The 23,151-nt window shown below is 53.5% G+C and overlaps 1 protein-coding gene across 1 annotated transcript in view; it reads left to right on the forward strand.

Annotated features, from left to right (window-relative positions):
* The window catches only part of EXOG (exo/endonuclease G), a 51,570-nt gene that overhangs the window by 8,358 nt on the left and 20,061 nt on the right, over nucleotides 1-23,151 (forward strand). The window contains exons 2-5 of the mRNA XM_065399955.1: nucleotides 12,774-12,923; nucleotides 14,445-14,584; nucleotides 16,741-16,817; nucleotides 20,544-20,658. Of these exons, the coding sequence (XP_065256027.1) occupies nucleotides 12,774-12,923; nucleotides 14,445-14,584; nucleotides 16,741-16,817; nucleotides 20,544-20,658 (482 nt within the window). The remainder of the gene's footprint in view (nucleotides 1-12,773; nucleotides 12,924-14,444; nucleotides 14,585-16,740; nucleotides 16,818-20,543; nucleotides 20,659-23,151) is intronic.

The raw sequence follows: 23,151 nt of genomic DNA on the forward strand, positions 1-23,151 counted from the left end.
CCATAGACCGACCTCCCCTCGCCTCATCAGCACCCACTAACCCTCCTCACTGCCCTGCCCCCATAGACCGACCTCCCCTCGTCTCATCACCCCCAAACCCTCCTCACTGCCCCACCCCATAGACCGACCTCCCCTCGCCTCATCAGCACCCCCAAACCCTCCTCACTGCCCCGCCCCCATAGACCGACCTCCCCTCGCCTCATCAGCACCCCCAAACCCTCCTTACAGCCCCGCCCCTATATACCGACCTCCCCTCGCCTCATCAGCACCCCCAAACCCTCCTCATTGCCCTGCCCCATACACCGACCTCCCCTCGCCTCATCAGCACCCCCAAACCCTCCTCATTGCCCTGCCCCCATAGACCGACCTCCCCTCGCCTCATCAGCACCCCCAATCCCTCCTCACTGCCCCGCCCCCATACACCGACCTCCCCTCGCCTCATCAGCACCCCCAAACCCTCCTCACTGCCCCGCCCCCATACACCGACCTCCCCTCGCCTCATCAGCACCCCCAAACCCTCCTCACTGCCCCGCCCCCATACACCGACCTCCCCTCGCCTCATCAGCACCCCCAAACCCTCCTCACTGCCCCGCCCCCATACACCGACCTCCCCATGCCTCATCAGCACCCCCAAACCCTCCTCACTGCCCCGCCCCCATACACCGACCTCCCCTCGCCTCATCAGCACCCCCAAACCCTCCTCACTGCCCTGCCCCATAGACCGACCTCCCCTCGCCTCATCAGCACCCCCAAACCCTCCTCACTGCCCCGCCCCCATAGACCGACCTCCCCTCTCCTCATCAGCACCCCAAACCCTCCTCACTGCCCTGCCCCATAGACCGACCTCCCCTCGCCTCATCAGCACCCCCAAACCCTCCTCACTGCCCTGCCCCCATAGACCGACCTCCCCTCCCCAGCACCCCCAAACCCTCCTCACTGCCCTGCCCCATAGACCGACCTCCCCTCGCTTCATCAGCACCCCCAAACCCTCCTCACTGCCCTGTCCCCATACACCGACCTCCCCTCATCAGCACCCCCAAACCCTCCTCACTGCCCTGCCCCATACACCGACCTCCCCTCGCCTCATCAGCACCCCAAACCCTCCTCACTGCCCCGCCCCCATAGACCGACCTCCCCTCGCCTCATCAGCACCCACTAACCCTCCTCACTGCCCTGCCCCCATAGACCGACCTCCCCTCGTCTCATCACCCCCAAACCCTCCTCACTGCCCCACCCCATAGACCGACCTCCCCTCGCCTCATCAGCACCCCCAAACCCTCCTCACTGCCCCGCCCCCATAGACCGACCTCCCCTCGCCTCATCAGCACCCCCAAACCCTCCTTACAGCCCCGCCCCTATATACCGACCTCCCCTCGCCTCATCAGCACCCCCAAACCCTCCTCATTGCCCTGCCCCATACACCGACCTCCCCTCGCCTCATCAGCACCCCCAAACCCTCCTCATTGCCCTGCCCCCATAGACCGACCTCCCCTCGCCTCATCAGCACCCCCAATCCCTCCTCACTGCCCCGCCCCCATACACCGACCTCCCCTCGCCTCATCAGCACCCCCAAACCCTCCTCACTGCCCCGCCCCCATACACCGACCTCCCCTCGCCTCATCAGCACCCCCAAACCCTCCTCACTGCCCCGCCCCCATACACCGACCTCCCCTCGCCTCATCAGCACCCCCAAACCCTCCTCACTGCCCCGCCCCCATACACCGACCTCCCCTCGCCTCATCAGCACCCCCAAACCCTCCTCACTGCCCCGCCCCCATACACCGACCTCCCCATGCCTCATCAGCACCCCCAAACCCTCCTCACTGCCCCGCCCCCATACACCGACCTCCCCTCGCCTCATCAGCACCCCCAAACCCTCCTCACTGCCCTGCCCCATAGACCGACCTCCCCTCGCCTCATCAGCACCCCCAAACCCTCCTCACTGCCCCGCCCCCATAGACCGACCTCCCCTCTCCTCATCAGCACCCCAAACCCTCCTCACTGCCCTGCCCCATAGACCGACCTCCCCTCGCCTCATCAGCACCCCCAAACTGCCCTGCCCCCATAGACCGACCTCCCTTCCCCTCCCCAGCACCCCCAAACCCTCCTCACTGCCCTGCCCCATAGACCGACCTCCCCTCGCCTCATCAGCACCCCCAAACCCTCCTCACTGCCCTGCCCCATAGACCGACCTCCCCTCGCCTCATCAGCACCCCCAGACCCTCCTCACTGCCCTGCCCCATAGACCGACCTCCCCTCTCCTCATCAGCACCCCCAAACCCTCCTCACTGCCCCGCCCCATAGACCGACCTCCCCTCGCCTCATCAGCACCCCCAAACCCTCCTCACTGCCCCGCCCCCATAGACCGATCTCCCCTCGCCTCATCAGCACCCCAAACCCTCCTCACTGCCCTGCCCCCATAGACCGATCTCCCCTCGCCTCATCAGCACCCCCAAACCCTCCTCACTGCCCTGCCCCATAGACCGACCTCCCCTCGCCTCATCAGCACCCCCAGACCCTCCTCACTGCCCTGCCCCATAGACCGACCTCCCCTCTCCTCATCAGCACCCCCAAACCCTCCTTACTGCCCCGCCCCCATAGACCGACCTTCCCTCGCCTCATCAGCACCCCCAAACCCTCCTCACTGCCCCGCCCCCGTAGACCGACCTCCCCTCGCCTCATCAGCACCCTCAAACCCTCCTCACTGCCCCGCCCCCGTAGACCGACCTCCCCTCGCCTCATCAGCACCCCCAAACCCTCCTCACTGCCCTGCCCCCATAGACCGACCTCCCCTCCCCTCCCCAGCACCCCCAAATCCTCCTCACTGCCCTGCCCCATAGACCGACCTCCCCTCCCCTCCCCTCATCAGCACCCCCAAACCCTCCTCACTGCCCTGCCCCATAGACCGACCTCCCCTCGCCTCATCAGCACCCCCAAACCCTCCTCACTGCCCTGCCCCCATAGACCGACCTCCCCTCCCCAGCACCCCCAAACCCTCCTCACTGCCCTGCCCCATAGACCGATCTCCCCTCCCCTCCCCAGCACCCCCAAACCTTCCTCACTGCCCTGCCCCATAGACCGACCTCCCCTCGCCTCAGCACCCCAAACCCTCCTCACTGCCGTGCCCCCATACACCGACCTCCCCTCGCCTCATCAGCACCCCAAAACCCTCCTCACTGCCCTGCCCCATAGACCGACCTCCCCTTGCCTCAGCACCCCCAAACCCTCCTCACTGCCCTGCCCCATAGACCGACCTCCCCTTGCCTCAGCACCCCCAAACCCTCCTCACTGCCGTGCCCCCATACACCGACCTCCCCTCGCCTCATCAGCACCCCAAAACCCTCCTCACTGCCCTGCCCCATAGACCGACCTCCCCTTGCCTCAGCACCCCCAAACCCTCCTCACTGCCCTGCCCCATAGACCGACCTCCCCTCGCCTCATCAGCACCCCCAAACCCTCCTCACTGCCCTGCCCCATAGACCGACCTCCCCTCGCCTCATCAGCACCCCCAAACCTTCCTCACTGCTCCGCCCCATACACCGACCTCCCCTCGCCTCATCAGCACCCCCAAACCCTCCTCACTGCCCCGCCCCCGTAGACCGACCTCCCCTCGCCTCAGCAGCACCCCCAAACCCTCCTCACTGCCCCGCCCCCGTAGACCGACCTCCCCTCGCCTCATCAGCACCCACTAACCCTCCTCACTGCCCTGCCCCCATAGACCGACCTCCCCTCGTCTCATCACCCCCAAACCCTCCTCACTGCCCCACCCCATAGACCGACCTCCCCTCGCCTCATCAGCACCCCCAAACCCTCCTCACTGCCCCGCCCCCATAGACCGACCTCCCCTCGCCTCATCAGCACCCCCAAACCCTCCTTACAGCCCCGCCCCTATATACCGACCTCCCCTCGCCTCATCAGCACCCCCAAACCCTCCTCATTGCCCTGCCCCATACACCGACCTCCCCTCGCCTCATCAGCACCCCCAAACCCTCCTCATTGCCCTGCCCCCATAGACCGACCTCCCCTCGCCTCATCAGCACCCCCAATCCCTCCTCACTGCCCCGCCCCCATACACCGACCTCCCCTCGCCTCATCAGCACCCCCAAACCCTCCTCACTGCCCCGCCCCCATACACCGACCTCCCCTCGCCTCATCAGCACCCCCAAACCCTCCTCACTGCCCCGCCCCCATACACCGACCTCCCCTCGCCTCATCAGCACCCCCAAACCCTCCTCACTGCCCCGCCCCCATACACCGACCTCCCCTCGCCTCATCAGCACCCCCAAACCCTCCTCACTGCCCCGCCCCCATACACCGACCTCCCCATGCCTCATCAGCACCCCCAAACCCTCCTCACTGCCCCGCCCCCATACACCGACCTCCCCTCGCCTCATCAGCACCCCCAAACCCTCCTCACTGCCCTGCCCCATAGACCGACCTCCCCTCGCCTCATCAGCACCCCCAAACCCTCCTCACTGCCCCGCCCCCATAGACCGACCTCCCCTCTCCTCATCAGCACCCCAAACCCTCCTCACTGCCCTGCCCCATAGACCGACCTCCCCTCGCCTCATCAGCACCCCCAAACTGCCCTGCCCCCATAGACCGACCTCCCTTCCCCTCCCCAGCACCCCCAAACCCTCCTCACTGCCCTGCCCCATAGACCGACCTCCCCTCGCCTCATCAGCACCCCCAAACCCTCCTCACTGCCCTGCCCCATAGACCGACCTCCCCTCGCCTCATCAGCACCCCCAGACCCTCCTCACTGCCCTGCCCCATAGACCGACCTCCCCTCTCCTCATCAGCACCCCCAAACCCTCCTCACTGCCCCGCCCCATAGACCGACCTCCCCTCGCCTCATCAGCACCCCCAAACCCTCCTCACTGCCCCGCCCCCATAGACCGATCTCCCCTCGCCTCATCAGCACCCCAAACCCTCCTCACTGCCCTGCCCCCATAGACCGATCTCCCCTCGCCTCATCAGCACCCCCAAACCCTCCTCACTGCCCTGCCCCATAGACCGACCTCCCCTCGCCTCATCAGCACCCCCAGACCCTCCTCACTGCCCTGCCCCATAGACCGACCTCCCCTCTCCTCATCAGCACCCCCAAACCCTCCTTACTGCCCCGCCCCCATAGACCGACCTTCCCTCGCCTCATCAGCACCCCCAAACCCTCCTCACTGCCCCGCCCCCGTAGACCGACCTCCCCTCGCCTCATCAGCACCCTCAAACCCTCCTCACTGCCCCGCCCCCGTAGACCGACCTCCCCTCGCCTCATCAGCACCCCCAAACCCTCCTCACTGCCCTGCCCCCATAGACCGACCTCCCCTCCCCTCCCCAGCACCCCCAAATCCTCCTCACTGCCCTGCCCCATAGACCGACCTCCCCTCCCCTCCCCTCATCAGCACCCCCAAACCCTCCTCACTGCCCTGCCCCATAGACCGACCTCCCCTCGCCTCATCAGCACCCCCAAACCCTCCTCACTGCCCTGCCCCCATAGACCGACCTCCCCTCCCCAGCACCCCCAAACCCTCCTCACTGCCCTGCCCCATAGACCGATCTCCCCTCCCCTCCCCAGCACCCCCAAACCTTCCTCACTGCCCTGCCCCATAGACCGACCTCCCCTCGCCTCAGCACCCCAAACCCTCCTCACTGCCGTGCCCCCATACACCGACCTCCCCTCGCCTCATCAGCACCCCAAAACCCTCCTCACTGCCCTGCCCCATAGACCGACCTCCCCTTGCCTCAGCACCCCCAAACCCTCCTCACTGCCCTGCCCCATAGACCGACCTCCCCTTGCCTCAGCACCCCCAAACCCTCCTCACTGCCGTGCCCCCATACACCGACCTCCCCTCGCCTCATCAGCACCCCAAAACCCTCCTCACTGCCCTGCCCCATAGACCGACCTCCCCTTGCCTCAGCACCCCCAAACCCTCCTCACTGCCCTGCCCCATAGACCGACCTCCCCTCGCCTCATCAGCACCCCCAAACCCTCCTCACTGCCCTGCCCCATAGACCGACCTCCCCTCGCCTCATCAGCACCCCCAAACCTTCCTCACTGCTCCGCCCCATACACCGACCTCCCCTCGCCTCATCAGCACCCCCAAACCCTCCTCACTGCCCCGCCCCCGTAGACCGACCTCCCCTCGCCTCAGCAGCACCCCCAAACCCTCCTCACTGCCCCGCCCCCGTAGACCGACCTCCCCTCGCCTCAGCAGCACCCCCAAACCCTCCTCACTGCCCTGCCCCCATAGACCGACCTCCCCTCCCCTCCCCAGCACCCCCAAATCCTCCTCACTGCCCTGCCCCATAGACCGACCTCCCCTCCCCTCATCAGCACCCCCAAACCCTCCTCACTGCCCTGCCCCATAGACCGACCTCCCCTCGCCTCATCAGCACCCCCAAACCCTCCTCACTGCCCTGCCCCCATAGACGGACCTCCCCTCCCCTCCCCAGCACCCCCAAACCCTCCTCACTGCCCTGCCCCATAGACCGACCTCCCCTCCCCTCCCCTCCCCAGCACCCCCAAACCTTCCTCACTGCCTTGCCCCATAGACCGACCTCCCCTCGCCTCAGCACCCCCAAACCCTCCTCACTGCCGTGCCCCCATAGACCGACCTCCCCTCGCCTCATCAGCACCCCAAAACCCTCCTTACAGCCCCGCCCCTATATACCGACCTCCCCTCGCCTCATCAGCACCCCCAAACCCTCCTCATTGCCCTGCCCCATACACCGACCTCCCCTCGCCTCATCAGCACCCCCAAACCCTCCTCATTGCCCTGCCCCCATAGACCGACCTCCCCTCGCCTCATCAGCACCCCCAATCCCTCCTCACTGCCCCGCCCCCATACACCGACCTCCCCTCGCCTCATCAGCACCCCCAAACCCTCCTCACTGCCCCGCCCCCATACACCGACCTCCCCTCGCCTCATCAGCACCCCCAAACCCTCCTCACTGCCCCGCCCCCATACACCGACCTCCCCTCGCCTCATCAGCACCCCCAAACCCTCCTCACTGCCCCGCCCCCATACACCGACCTCCCCTCGCCTCATCAGCACCCCCAAACCCTCCTCACTGCCCTGCCCCATAGACCAACCTCCCCTCGCCTCATCAGCACCCCCAAACCCTCCTCACTGCCCCGCCCCCATAGACCGACCTCCCCTCTCCTCATCAGCACCCCAAACCCTCCTCACTGCCCTGCCCCATAGACCGACCTCCCCTCGCCTCATCAGCACCCCCAAACTGCCCTGCCCCCATAGACCGACCTCCCTTCCCCTCCCCAGCACCCCCAAACCCTCCTCACTGCCCTGCCCCATAGACCGACCTCCCCTCGCCTCATCAGCACCCCCAAACCCTCCTCACTGCCCTGCCCCATAGACCGACCTCCCCTCGCCTCATCAGCACCCCCAGACCCTCCTCACTGCCCTGCCCCATAGACCGACCTCCCCCTCCTCATCAGCACCCCCAAACCCTCCTCACTGCCCCGCCCCATAGACCGACCTCCCCTCGCCTCATCAGCACCCCCAAACCCTCCTCACTGCCCCGCCCCCATAGACCGATCTCCCCTCGCCTCATCAGCACCCCAAACCCTCCTCACTGCCCTGCCCCCATAGACCGACCTCCCCTCGCCTCATCAGCACCCCCAAACCCTCCTCACTGCCCTGCCCCATAGACTGACCTCCCCTCGCCTCATCAGCACCCCCAAACCCTCCTTACTGCCCCGCCCCCATAGACCGACCTTCCCTTGCCTCATCAGCACCCCCAAACCCTCCTCACTGCCCCGCCCCCGTAGACCGACCTCCCCTCGCCTCATCAGCACCCTCAAACCCTCCTCACTGCCCCGCCCCCGTAGACCGACCTCCCCTCGCCTCATCAGCACCCCCAAACCCTCCTCACTGCCCTGCCCCCATAGACCGACCTCCCCTCCCCTCCCCAGCACCCCCAAATCCTCCTCACTGCCCTGCCCCATAGACCGACCTCCCCTCCCCTCCCCTCATCAGCACCCCCAAACCCTCCTCACTGCCCTGCCCCATAGACCGACCTCCCCTCGCCTCATCAGCACCCCCAAACCCTCCTCACTGCCCTGCCCCCATAGACCGACCTCCCCTCCCCAGCACCCCCAAACCCTCCTCACTGCCCTGCCCCATAGACCGATCTCCCCTCCCCTCCCCAGCACCCCCAAACCTTCCTCACTGCCCTGCCCCATAGACCGACCTCCCCTCGCCTCAGCACCCCAAACCCTCCTCACTGCCGTGCCCCCATACACCGACCTCCCCTCGCCTCATCAGCACCCCAAAACCTTCCTCACTGCCCTGCCCCATAGACCGACCTCCCCTTGCCTCAGCACCCCCAAACCCTCCTCACTGCCCTGCCCCATAGACCGACCTCCCCTTGCCTCAGCACCCCCAAACCCTCCTCACTGCCGTGCCCCCATACACCGACCTCCCCTCGCCTCATCAGCACCCCAAAACCCTCCTCACTGCCCTGCCCCATAGACCGACCTCCCCTTGCCTCAGCACCCCCAAACCCTCCTCACTGCCCTGCCCCATAGACCGACCTCCCCTCGCCTCATCAGCACCCCCAAACCCTCCTCACTGCCCTGCCCCATAGACCGACCTCCCCTCGCCTCATCAGCACCCCCAAACCTTCCTCACTGCTCCGCCCCATACACCGACCTCCCCTCGCCTCATCAGCACCCCCAAACCCTCCTCACTGCCCCGCCCCCGTAGACCGACCTCCCCTCGCCTCAGCAGCACCCCCAAACCCTCCTCACTGCCCCGCCCCCGTAGACCGACCTCCCCTCGCCTCAGCAGCACCCCCAAACCCTCCTCACTGCCCTGCCCCCATAGACCGACCTCCCCTCCCCTCCCCAGCACCCCCAAATCCTCCTCACTGCCCTGCCCCATAGACCGACCTCCCCTCCCCTCATCAGCACCCCCAAACCCTCCTCACTGCCCTGCCCCATAGACCGACCTCCCCTCGCCTCATCAGCACCCCCAAACCCTCCTCACTGCCCTGCCCCCATAGACGGACCTCCCCTCCCCTCCCCAGCACCCCCAAACCCTCCTCACTGCCCTGCCCCATAGACCGACCTCCCCTCCCCTCCCCTCCCCAGCACCCCCAAACCTTCCTCACTGCCCTGCCCCCATAGACTAACCTCTCTTGCCCTCATCAGCACCCCCAAACCTTCCTCACTGCCTTGCCCCATAGACCGACCTCCCCTCGCCTCAGCACCCCCAAACCCTCCTCACTGCCGTGCCCCCATAGACCGACCTCCCCTCGCCTCATCAGCACCCCAAAACCCTCCTCACTGCCCTGCCCCATAGACCGACCTTCCCTTGCCTCAGCACCCCCAAACCCTCCTCACTGCCCTGCCCCATAGACCGACCTCCCCTCGCCTCATCAGCACCCCAAAACCCTCCTCACTGCCCTGCCCCATAGACTGACCACCCCTCGCCTCAGCACCCCCAAACCCTCCTCATTGCCCTGCCCCCATAGACCGACCTCCCCTCCCCTCATCAGCACCCCCAAAGCCTCCTCATTGCCCTGCCCCATAGACCGACCTCCCCTCCCCTCATCAGCACCCCCAAAGCTTCCTCACTGCCCTGCCCCATAGACCGACCTCCCCTCGCCTCATCAGCACCCCCAAAGCTTCCTCACTGCCCTGCCCCATAGACCGACCTCCCCTCGCCTCATCAGCACCCCCAAACCTTCCTCACTGCCCTGCCCCATAGACCGACCTCCCCTCGCCTCATCAGCACCCCCAAACCCTCCTCACTGCCCTGCCCCATAGACCGACCTCCCCTCGCCTCATCAGCACCCCCAAACCCTCCTCACTGCCCTGCCCCCATAGACCGACCTCCCCTCGCCTCATCAGCACCCCCAAACCCTCCTCACTGCCCTGCCCCCATAGACCGACCTCCCCTCGCCTCATCAGCACCCCCAAACCCTTCTTACTGCCCTGCCCCCATAGACTGACCTCCCCTCCCCTCATCAGCACCCCCAAACCCTCCTCACTGCCCTGCCCCGCCCCATAGACCGACCTCCCCTCCCCTCATCAGCACCGCCAAACCTTCCTCACTGCCGTGCCCCCATACACCGACCTCCCCTCGCCTCATCAGCACCCCCAAACCCTCCTCACTTCCCTGCCCCCATATATCTCCCTCCCCATATTTCATCAGGAGCCACCACCCCCCCCAAGTCCTTCCCCCAATGCCATGCCCCCATAACCTCCCTCCCCACAATGTACCTTCATGGACCGTTCCAAGAGGAAGTGTTTCCGTGATGAACTTATGGTTGAAGCTCTGAAGAGGGCCAAGAAGCAGGTCCAGTACCAAAGACAAAGGGACTTACGGTTAGAGGAAAGGCATGGCAAGAGGCAAGAGGCAAGCAGAAAGGCTGAGGCTGGCTGCACAGCTTGAGAACAGGCTTTCAGCACAGGAGCAGGCACTTGCTTTGCAGTTCCTGGAACATGAAAGGCAGCTAAGGGTGGAAGACTTAGTTCAGCAGAAAGAGCTGTTTGAGCAGCTGATATCACTAATCAGGGCCATCCTGGCATCAGCGAAGGAAGCAGGTGCCTGCGGCGGCCAATAGAAAGGGGCGGCATGTGCGGGTCTTCGGCGGCAATTCGGCAGCGGGTCCCTTAGTCCCTCTCGGAGGGAAGGACCCGCTGCCAAATTGCCGCTGAAGAATTAGGTGGCGTGGTAGAGCTGCCGCCGAAGTGCCGCCGAGCGGCTTTATCTTTTCCTTTTTCTTCCCCCTCTCCCCCCCCCCCCCCGCTTTGCCGCTTGGGGCGGCAAAAAAGCTGGAACCAGCCCTGTCACTAATGGCTGCAAGAGTGCCGGTTCCTGCTGCATCACCCACACCATAGCCTGAGTCCTCTCTATGATACCTTAAGATGTTGTCCAGAAACAGCGTGGAAAACTCCATGGCAGGTGGCCCATGCCGTTGGGCCTCATGAGTAGCTGGGCAGGGCAACTTTGCTCCATGCAGTCCTCTATATTGTTCCCCTCCCGTGTCAATACCTCCACCACCTCCCCCAGTGCCAAGTGTGCAGCAAATGGGGAAAGAAGGGAAAAGAGGATGGGGGACCAGAGGACATACAACGGCAGGAGGTTCTGTTGTTACTTGTGTTTTGGTGTGGTAATAGGTAGCTGGCCTGCCTGGCAGTGGGTGAATGGGCAGTGGGCAGTTGAACTTTTTAAATACATATTTATAAATAAAGCTTTTTATCAAGAAAGCTTATTGCTATCACTGCATCACATCCTACGGAGTGTATTTCAAATAATAAAGGTGAACACATGATTAAGGACAATTAGAAATTAATATGCAAACCATATTCCTCAATACAGTTAGCTATATCACTCCATATTTAAATCAACCCCCCATTTGATAAGTTGTCATGTAATTCATAAGTACATTGCATGGCAATCAACTCCCACCCCTCCCCCACAATCAATGAGCTTCTTCCCCATCACATCATTGGTTTGTGCAAGTCCATAATGTGGGAGCACAAAGCATCCCTGACTTCTGTGGCCTGGGTGCATCCAGCTCCAGCTGTGGTTGGTGTCCCTTCTGGCTGAGGGTACCGATTCAGTGACCCCTCCCTGTCATAGGTCCATTCAGGCGGAAATGGCTCACCTCTGGTTTTGCAAAGATTGTGATGAGCACAGCAAGCCACAGTGATGCGGACAGCATTGATGATGCTGGCATCCAAACTGGTCTGTAGATACCTCCAACAGGATTTCAGTCTGCCAAAAGCATTCACCAACCATTCTGCACCAGCTAAGAGTGTAATTAAACCTTTTGCCCGGGCCTCTGCAATCAGGTTACAGTTTCATAAGCCAAGGGAAAAGGGGGCATGCAGCGTCCTCCAGAATAACTGTGGGGACAGTAACACCATTTATGACACTGATTTGGTGGGAATAGCATTCTAGCCTGTCCATGAACATAGACTCCTGCTTGGTGAAATATGAGTACATAAACCGCAGAGGGTTCTACTCCATTGTTACGCAGGCCCTGGTGGACCACAGAGGTCGATGTATGAATGTCAACATGGGTTGCACTGGCAAAGTTCATGTTTAAGCGCTTTGTCGAACTGGGAAGTAAAACCCTGCTTCTGTGAGGGACTGAGTGCATCCTGTGGTTCGGTAAATGCCCTTAAGACTCACTGGCTTCATTGCGGGGGTTAGAATGTGGGGAGTTATCCTTACAGGTTTGCACTCTAAATGTCATAGAGTCATTGAGCCGTAGACTTTAAGGTCAGAAGGGACCATCATGATCATCTAGTCTGACCTCCTGCACAGCGCAGGCCGCAGAATCTCACACACGCACCCTGCAACAAACCCCTAACCTATGTCTGAGCCACTGAAGTCCTCAAATCATGGTTTAAAGACTTCAAGGTGCAGAGAATCCTCCAGCAATTGACCTGTGCCCCACGCTGCAGAGGAAGGCGAAAAACCCTCAGGGCCTCTGCCAATCTGCCCTGTAGGAAAATTCCTTCCCGACCCCAAATATGGCGATCAGCTAAACCCTGAGCATGTGGGCAAGACTCACCAGCCAGACATTTAACGTAAGTTTGGTGTCAAGCATGGATATGTCTCTGGTGGACATGAGTTATTTTTTTAAGTGTCTTTTTTTTTGGTCTTAGATACGTTTTCAGTTAAACTCAAATAGAACGTTATTCAGTACAGAAACCTGAGAGACATTCCCCTCCCTCTTTTGTTTCTAATCCCTGTTTCATCTGAGGGTCGCTTTTTGTTTGTTTCCCCCCTTAGAACCAGTGGAAGAGTCTCTGCTGGAACAGTATGGATTCCCTGTAGCTGGAACAGAGACCAGAAGTTACACAAATCATGCACTGTCTTATGATCAGGCAAAACGAGTACCTAGATGGGTGATTGAACATATTTCAAAACACAAGACACTGGGTATGTATGTATGTGTTTGTTTATTTTGATGGCACCCACAAGTGGGATAGGCACGTCACAGAAAATACATAAAGGGGATAGGTCTTGTTCTGAAGATCTTTCAGTCTGTGACCCAATCCTGCAATGAGCTCTGTGGAGGTGGATCCCTGTGCCCACTCAGAGTCTCACCAAAGTCAGTGAGGCTACATGGAAGTGCTGGGTTAATGACCTTAGTCCTGTAAAAGGAATCTGCCAGTGCAAGTCCTTGTGCCTGTTCTGAGTCCCATTTTCCTTACGTGACAAATGTGATGGGTTTGAGTATATTCCATACAGCCTGAAGGGGAGGGGTCAGGAAGGACAAGAGTTACAGGTACAGGATGAGGTGGTTGTACAGTTTACACAGACACATAGCTGGTGATTCAGTGGCTATGTGTACATCTGAAATACTCATTTTTTGTAGGTGACCTTGCAGAAGTGGTCTTAAAAGGTGAAGTTAGTGACTGTGAGGCTACCAATGTAAAATTAAACTACATAAACTAAGGCCCCAACGCCACACCCATTTACAAACATGCTTAACTTCGCTCACTGGAACAGTCCCATTGAAGGCAGTGGGATTACTCAAGTGCTTAAAGGTGATCCTGGGGCAAATCTTTAGCTGCTGTAAATTGTTTTCGCTCTAGTCAATGGAGCTATCACAGTTTACACCAGTTGAGGATCTACCCCATGTCTGTCTTTGCAGGATCAGTCTGAATTAATCAGAATCGCTCTATGAGAGATTTAGTTAAAATATAAAGTGCCAGAAAAATAGGAGTATGTAATATGTAGCCCTGAAATAACATTTCTGGGAAAGTTGAATCAAGTGGGATCAACTGATCAAAACCAAATAATTAATGTAACACATTGTATTACATATGTTACTCAGTATGTAACACATAGTCTTTGTAACCCATTACTTACATTGCCTCAATTCCCCTAAACTGTTTTCACCATCTGAATGAAATGCAAATAATATACAACCGTCTTAATTTAAATTTATAGAATTATTTCAGTTTTAATATTGCAAGTTGTTACTGGTAACAAAGGTACCTGCATAACTGCAAAATAAGTAGCATCCCTTTAGCTATATCTCAATCACAATCTTCAGGGTAGCTTTCAAAACTACAGACATGATCCTGAAAGCACTTAGAACTGACTATAAGTAGTCCCATTGACTTCAGTAGTTCATAAGACGAAAGCAGTAATTTTAAAATTGTATTCAAGTGTCTGTAACCATCTGACATGTTAAAATGTTGTCCAAAGTATCAGAATCAAACTAACCAGCCAGTTGAGATTAAACATCTTGAGACATGCAATTCTGATATATGTCTGATTGCTACTCTGATTAAGACAGTTCTGTCAAAATTGAGGTGGAAAATAATACTCAGATTGTATATAGAATCCTGAAATGTAAGCAGTTTGGGAAGGCACATTGGGAAACAGCTTTTTATTCTGTAATGATGATGGTTCGCTAATAACCTAACAATTTAGTATGTTGTTCCTCAGGCAACGCAGATCGAAGGCACTGCAAATTCAGACCAGATCCTAGTATCCCTCTCATGTTTAGTGCTGTCAATGAAGACTACATTGGGAGCGGGTGGTCGCGAGGACATATGGCACCAGCAGGAGATAACAAATTTTCAATAGTGAGAATTCTTCTTAACTTATGTCTGTCAGTGGGAGGGTGACCTAAAATTTATTTATAATGGGTTTTTTTTGAGAGGAAGCATGGCCTACTTGTTGAGGGACAAGACATGGAATCAGGAGTTCTGGGTTTTCATCCTGATTGTGCTGTAGACTTGCCGTGTGAAACTGAGCAACTCACAACTTTCTATGCCCTGGCTTCTCTATCTGTAACACAGGGATGATTTACCTATCACACCTTAAAGGTCTCTTCTGATGCTTAGTAAGTGAGTGGAGGAAAGCAGCACTGTCCTCTTTGCCAACAGGTACTGAGATATTTAAACCTTGATGGACAAAGCTCTAGCAAACATACTGTAAAGAGCTGCCCTGCACTGGCAGGGGAATAATTTAGATGGTTTAAAGGTCTATTCCCTTTCCAATTCTGTGTATGAAGTGAATTAAGGCAGCGTTTCTCCAAGTTCGGGTCGTGACCCAGTACTGGGTCATGGTATGTCAGGCACTGGGTCGCTCTGGTCAGCACTGCCAACCGGGACGTTAAAAGTCCCGTCGGTGGTGCTGCCCAGCTAAGGCAGGCTAGTGCCTACCTATTCCGACACTGCGCTGCACCCCGGAAGCTGCCAGCAGCGAGTCCGGCTTCTAGGCGGGGGGCCACGGGGCTCCGCGCGCTGCCCCCGCCCCGAGCACTGGCTCTGCACTCCCATTGGCTGGGAAAGGCCAATGGGCACTGGGGGGGCGGTGCCTGTGGACGAGAGTTGTGCAAAGCCGCTTGCGCGCCTCCACCTAGGAGCCGGACCTGCTGCTGGCCGCTTCCGGGGTGCAGTGCGGTCCGCGGTGCCAGGACAGGCAGGAAGCCTGCCTCCACACCCAGGCTGCACCGCTGACCGGGAGCCGCCGGAGGTAAGACCGTGCCCCAGCCCTTAGCCCCTCCAAACCTGGAACCCCTCCTGCACCCCAAACCCCTCATCCCTGGCCCCAGCCCCAGCCCAGAGCCCTGACCCCCTCCCGCACCCCAACCCCCTGCCCCAGTCCAGAGCCCCCTCCCACACTCTGAACCCCTTATTCCCAGCCCCACCCTGCAGACCTCACCCCCGCATCCCAACCCTCTGCCCCAACCCTGAGCCCCTCCCATACCCCAAACCTCTCATCCTCAGCTCCGTTAGGTCATGGGCATCAACAATTTTCTTCAACTGGGTCCCCAGAAAAAAAGTTTGAAAACCAGTGCATTAAGGGACTGCTTTACCATTTGCCTTAGATGTCCTCTTAAAGTCTACAAAAAGTGTCTTTTCTTACCTGATCTATGAAGTTGTAAGATAAGCGTGCCAAAATATTGGTCCCTTAATCCCTTGGCTGACTAACAAAGCAGCCTTGATTCTATCTGGTCCTAGTTTGATTTTGTTCCATAATATAGATGATTTGCTATTTAGGAAGCAGACTAAGGATAAGAGCCTGAGATTTTACTTTCATGCTTTTTCACATATTTGTAAATGTATAGGACCAGAAGAAGGCCAAGATTACTTCTTCTCTGGAATTACTTGGGCCTCAATCCTGAAATGTTTATGCACCTTCTTAACTGTACTCTCAATTTGTAAAGTTAAACGGGTGCATAAACCTTTGCATGATCAGGGTCTTGATGACCATTCCACCATCTGCACCCTATATCTTTTTAAAATTGTAAAATGTTAGTAATGTAAAACCTTTCCTGCCAAATAAAGGCAAAAACATATTGAACCAATCTGGGAAATAAGAACCGTAAGTGCAAATTTCCCTCCCCTTCAGAAAAGGCATCCAGCTACTCTCAAACTAATTACAAACTAATGCCCCTTTAATTCCATACTGTCATTCAATGTTATGCTTAAGTATTATTTTGTTTGTCTGCTGGCTCCAAAAATGGATACACTTGTGAATGTTTCTATAGAACGATAGATGGGCCTGAGCTGCAAAGATCATATCCCAATTTTCCATCTCTACTTCTGCCCCAGTACTTCGGTGGTACTCTGATCTAGGATTTTGATTTTACCCATTATGTAAATAATGTCCATCTGTGAAGTTTGGATCTAGATATGGGTTCTGATTCCAAACCCTCCTAAAGTTTGGCTTTGTTTTCAGCCCATCTCAATAGCATTTCAATAACATGGCACCATTTTCTTTCTTTATACAGCAAGCTATGGCCGAAACATTTTACCTGTCCAACATTGTGCCCCAGAATTACAAGAATAATGCTGGATTCTGGAACAGGTGAGACGTTACTTTTGGATGGACTAAGTGTAAGATGAAGACTAAGTTTAAGTCAGTGGTAAAACACTAATAATATCTTACATATATAGAGCAAAGGATCCCTAAGCACTTTGCAAGCCATGTGCAAGAATACTGCATACTACATACTGCAGCCTCCTCCAGGAGAAAAGGCAGTGCCAAGAACTATATGCAATCATTTTGGTGCATTATTCAATAGAAATTGTAGGAGGGATTTAGGTAGGTGAATATAATTATTTATCCTAGGGATTAACATTAGGAGCCAGTTACCAGGAGTCAAGCCGGGTTGGAACGCCAAGAGATCAGAATTGAGAGACAAACTGGAGGGCAGGGATCAAGAGTCAGGTCAGCTGTGCAACCCAATTCTGCAGGGCTTGGTTAGCCACCTGAAAGCAGGTGGCCCATTCGGGTGAGTCCAGTGATTCTGGAGGTAGTGGCTGGGCTGCTGGGTCCATTCCTCTCACAGGGGGCCCACTCCTGTGAGTTACAGAGGTCTATACAAGCTGTCAAGACCGAGCGCGGGTGGCCTGGCCTAGGGATTAACGTCAGGCACGGGTCGAGGGGCCAGGAGCCAATTACCAAGAATCAGGCCAGGTTGGAATACCAGGAGATTAGAATTCAGAGACAAACCAGAGGGCAGGAAGCAGTTACCAAGATTCAGGCCGAATCAGGATACCAGGAGGTCACGAACAGGTAAATGCCAGACCAACAGTCTGTGGCAGGGTGAAGCCCAGTTGTAGGTGGTGTTAGGTGTTTGGCTGTGTGTGTATGTGTGTTCTCCCTGTGTGCTGTCCTAGCTCTGCGCAGACATTTGGCACAGCAGACCTCAAGCAAACCACCCAATGACCACTAGATACGTTAAGGTACGAAGGCACCCAGCCAGATTTATTGTGAACGAAGAACAGTCCTAGCTCCCTGGATCAATGACTATAGTTACACTAGCACATGTATGCCCATGACAATGGATGCAGCTCAATCAGTGGCAGGACTTTCCACTGCCCTCTAGGCTGGCCAAAGACACTCCCCCTGAGACTCCATTTTATACATCAGTACAAACAGGTTACATATTGCCACTCTGATGTAGTTAATTGACACCTTCTGACGTAGCCGGTTACCATCCATCACCTTGTACCTGTTGTTTTGATCAAAACATCTCTATCCATCATGTTGTTGTTCTGACTTTATCTTTAAGATGGGTCAGCATGCTCCTGTTATCTTTGGGGAATGCGCTAGTATTGGGGTGTTCTGGTATCACCCTTCTGGAATGTGTTTGCATGCATGGCCTGTGCCTAGCGTTTCTTTGGAATGTGTGTTTCTGCAATATTAGCCCTGTTCTTTCCAGATTCTGTGAGCAGGCCCTGCCTTTTAATCACAACTTAACTTTGCTTTATAGCAGCAAAGCTCTGACCACTACTTTAGTTTAGGCCTCAGGCCTCATACTAGGCCTCTAATACAAGGGCTTATGTTTCAGGACCTCTTCCTACTACTGGAGGGAAAATTTCCTTTTTTCTCTTCTGGCTTAAATAGGGGCTGTGGCCCAGTCAGAGCATAGGGGCGTGGCTTGTACCCCAGTTGGGCTTCATCAACCCTGGTCCCAGCTGCTCTCTGAAAGCTGCCAGGTGGAAGACTGGAGTATGACTCCCCACAGCACTCCCACGGCTACAGGTTCGAGACCTGCAAGGCCTGACGGGAGTACATGCATCCAAGTAACAACCAGCCAAAATCTTCACTTGTGAAGACTGGCAGCATCGCAGCTTTGAGGTGATGGAACTGGATGATGTGTATTAACTGTTCATATTGGCTCTTTTCCTTTGTTCCCTTGAGGCAAAAACTAATTAGTAACTAAAACAAACAGTGATTCTGTACTTGTTGTGTGGGACTCAACATCTTTTAAGGCTCAGAAATCAGAGGGAGTGATGAATTTTACAAGGCTCAATCAAGGAGAGGATAGTAAAATAATGTAAAATATTACATTTAAAAATCTAGCATAGGAAATGATTCATCATTCTTGCAAACGCTGCTCTCATGCTTTTATATATATCCCTGTAAAAGTAATGAGGCATTCAGTAAGGTTATATGATTTTATGGATAAATAATGCACTATGACATTTTAAGAGAGATTCAATTGTTTTAATGCCTCAGGAAATTGGGCATAAGTTTTCACTGATGCTAAAGCTAGGCACGTGCTAGTTTAGGGTCGGGAGCCTCTGTTACTCCTCTCAGCTGAGAACTCTGGCTAATCAGGAGATCATGGGGAGAGCCTGAAAATTGCATCAGGCACCTACAGCCCCAAGGTCTTAGCCTACTAAGCAGAATTAAATATCACTGTTACCACTCCCCTCCTCGCCCAGTGCCAGCCCCCCTGCAATTTAAAGGAATAAAACTACTCTGTGTTATTTATTCAGTTCATATTGCCAGTCAGCTTTCTATATGATGCAATTTTAAGGATGAAACGTACTATGTCTCTAGCTTTTGTTTCACTTCTCTTTTCTTCTACCCCTTCCTGGCTTCACGTCTCTTTTCCTTTCGCCTCTTTCCTATAATTGATTATTTCTAGTGTTGTCTTTCAGTGTCTGTATTCTTTTTTCATTTTCTCCTCTCAATACCCTTATCGCTCTTTCTCTCTCTCTCTTTTTCTTACATTTTATCTGCCACCTCTATATTTTCTGTATCTCCTTACTTCTCCCCACCAAAAAATCTCTCTCAATACCATGCTTCTTTTCTAATTTATCCCATCAATTTCTTCCTCTCTCTCTCCCACCCAACCCAAGTATATGAAATAACTGTTTGTACGTTTGACTATTCAAAGGTGACCAAAGTGAGACTTGCAAACCAAATGTGACACACCTCCCCTCTCCTCTCCAATAGAAGTCCCCACAGTGATCATTTTGACGTAAAAAGCTGCTGTGACCTGTAGGAACCATATAAAGAGTGGCTATAATCAGTTCCATTTTATGAAAAATAGGCATGACTTGGCAAGCTGTTCACATGGACAAACTTTTCATGCTCCAAACTAAATTCACTAAGTATTTTTCTGAACCCCAAAAACATGCAGTTTGGTTTGATACCTTTCCCAAAGGCAGGGGGGTTACATTGTTCCTAATCAGTTTCACACAGAAGAGCAAGAAGGGGCTTGGAGACTGCAATTGGCATCAATGCATGTGAGAGAATGCCCGCAACACTTGCAATCTGACATTTAAGATTCTAAAAAATGCAGCTTACAAAATTCTTTAATTATATATTTTACAAAAATATTTGGCAGTATGTTGAAGGACCTTAATTCCTCTAAAATATGGAGGAGCAAACAAAAAATAATATAAAAAACCCTTTTGAAATGAGATAGGATGCAGCCCCCCAAAAATTCTTATTTATTCAAAGTGATCAAGAAGTCAGTAGTGGAAATGATTGGGGAATTTGAGTTTTGAGGGAATGTGATGGAACTGCCGATCTGAGGTCTCAAATGTATGCAGAAAATGCATGACCAATTGTAAATTAACCAATGGGAGGTGAATGAAGGAGATGGGACAACTTCAACTTATGTGTGCATTTACCCATTTTTGGCATGCAGCTTAGGCCCATATTTTGGAAAATGCACCCAGAACTGTTTGAGAGTTGTTTGTCTTGCCCTCTATGTTCTAGGCATGATTTTTTTTTTTAAATTTAAAGTTCACCCACTGGCATTCCCTGACCTGAGGGATATCTTTGCAGAATGGAAATGTATTGTCGGGAGCTGACAGAGAGATTTGAGGATGTTTGGATAGTTTCTGGACCTTTGACCTTGCCTCAGACAGGGGATGATGGAAAGAAAAGAGTTACCTATCAGGTAGGTACCTGTGCTGTTATACACTAAATTGAATGTCACTGTTAACAGTATCTTTACATAAAACAGAAACAAATAAACATAATTGTCTTGCAGTTTAGTTAAAACAAAGTTAAACTCCTTTGTAGTACTTGCAAAATGTTGGAATAGACATTAGCACTATTGTAGCTTGCCTACACTGAAATCGTGCTGCAGTGAATTCTGTTATAAAATCCTTCATTTTGTTCACCTAATAGAGGGCATTTAAATGCTTCTTTATAAAGCTGTATTAAAACTGTACTTAGTGCTTCTATAATGCAAGATAACTGCTAGGTAGAGGGCCAGTGGGGTTTGCTGATGTATATGTATCTATTTAATCATTTATGTATATATTCTTTAAAATTACACATCTCTGAACCATCACAACGCTAACACAGTGTGGCGTTTTCAAAGCCATGGAAGGGTTTTGGGTGCCCTGTTCCCATTAATTTTAACAGCAATTAGTTGGTCAAATCCCTTCGCCAGCATTTAAAATCTCAGCTCTAAAGCTTGATCTAAAAATCAGTGAAGTCAACTGACAGGCTCTAGTTGACTTCAGTAGGCTATGGATGCAGCCTTATCACTGTAATCTTTGTCCTCCCTCCCTGTCACCCCTTATTTTTTATTACACCCATTGATGCGTAAAATGTTCATTGTAATTTTGGACAAGGTCTTCAAAAGTTATTGCATTACAAGCCAAGAGACCGAGAAATGCTATTGAGTTGATTGGTAACCCCCCACCCCCATCCCTTTGCTTGACCAACTGCTCTTATTCTTAAAGGTAAGCATGTGTGTAAGTTCAGAGCAGGGGCTATCTTTGACTGTACAGCACCTAGCACGATGGGGCCTTAATCCTGCCTAAAGTCTTTGGGTGCTAGCATAATGCAAATAAATAATAATAATTCATAATTTTCATCTTCAGAGATAAAGATTTACAACCTTTAATCATCGCAATACCCTTGTGAGGTAGGTAATTGCTGTCCTCATTTTACAAATGGAGAAACGGAGAGTGGTTAAGTGACCTGACCAAGGCCACATAGCAAGTCAGCAGCAAAGCTAGGATTAGAATGTTCTGGAGTCCAGGCTTGTGCATAGCCCACTAGAATTTGCTTCACTTTGATTATCATGATAGTTTAGTTTCAATTGTTTATCCTTTAAAAAAGATTATTATCTTGGATTACAAAGAATTAACGATCAACTGGGATCCAGAGGATGGACCCTGAGACTATTTTGAAAATGACAATGATTTTCTAGCAAGCTGTAGAATTGTTCAGAATCTAGCAGTTGTTTCCACTATGTTGAATTTTAGTCAGCATTTTCTAAATTGGAGGAACTATGTCTCCTCACAGTACATAGAAAAGGAAGGGTATATTTAAAAAAAAACCACTCTAACTCTGGGTATCAGTTTTGAAATGTTAATTTTAGCACTCCACAGGTAAAAATAAGACCAGTTTCTGTATCTTTCTGCCTTTATTAAAAGTAACTTGATACCAACATACTATGATTGAATAATACAGTAGCACAGTGTATCCGTGCGGCCTTGATTACCGTATCATTTTGTTCTAGTCTGGTGCCAAGACATCTTCATCATCCCTGGGTTTGATGACAACTCACGTCTTTCATGAATGTTGTATCAGTTTTGGTCTTAATACAAGCTGTGAAGTGAAGTTCGATCTTATATGAGTCTGGGATAGGAAATGGCAAAGTGATGGTCACATTTATAAACCCTCTTTAGTAAATTACCTTTTTCCAGAATGAGATACAGTGGGTGGATTCCTTTGCAATTTAACACTTTGTCATGAATTTCTGTATTATATTCCCAAACTAGTATATTTAGTTCGAGGGTGGGAGTGATTTAATTAGTTTTAGTATTTGAATTATTTCAACTTAAAATCTTTAATTATGTATGTGCATGATTGTTTATTTTAGCTGGCGTATTGGATGTGTTTGTGAATTTTAGAATTTTAGAAAGAATCACTATTAAATTTCATGAAAATGAAAGGGGATAGAATATAACAGAAAACAAGCTAAATTTCAATCTAATGTGGTTACAATGTGGCTGTAGTTCTGCTGCTTCTCAAGGTTGTTTAAAGGAACATGTAGTCTTTTCAACTCGCAACCACTCAGCTGTGTATTTGTTTGGTTATTTGGAGTAGCATGAATGCTAGATGCTTGTTGGCGCCTGATTCTTTTTGAAATTTGAGAAGGGACTCAGACTCTTACTAGGAAGAACTTGCTATTTGCAAATGTGCTTTGTAGCATATGGACAAAGCCACTTGTGTTCAGGTGCTTTTAAAGGGTTCATTCCCTTACTGTAAATAAAATATACACTGAAAATATCTAAAATTCCCCAATTTTTGTCATTTTGCATATTGTTTGCAGTAGAGACTCTTCTGTTCTCACTAGGAGTTTGTCCCTTAGTGTAGGAATTTTTTATTCACCAGTAAAAACTAATTCTCTCTCCTAAAACAGGGGGCG

The sequence above is a fragment of the Emys orbicularis genome, chromosome 2 (genome assembly GCF_028017835.1).
Source record: "Emys orbicularis isolate rEmyOrb1 chromosome 2, rEmyOrb1.hap1, whole genome shotgun sequence".
Taxonomy (NCBI): domain Eukaryota; kingdom Metazoa; phylum Chordata; order Testudines; family Emydidae; genus Emys; species Emys orbicularis.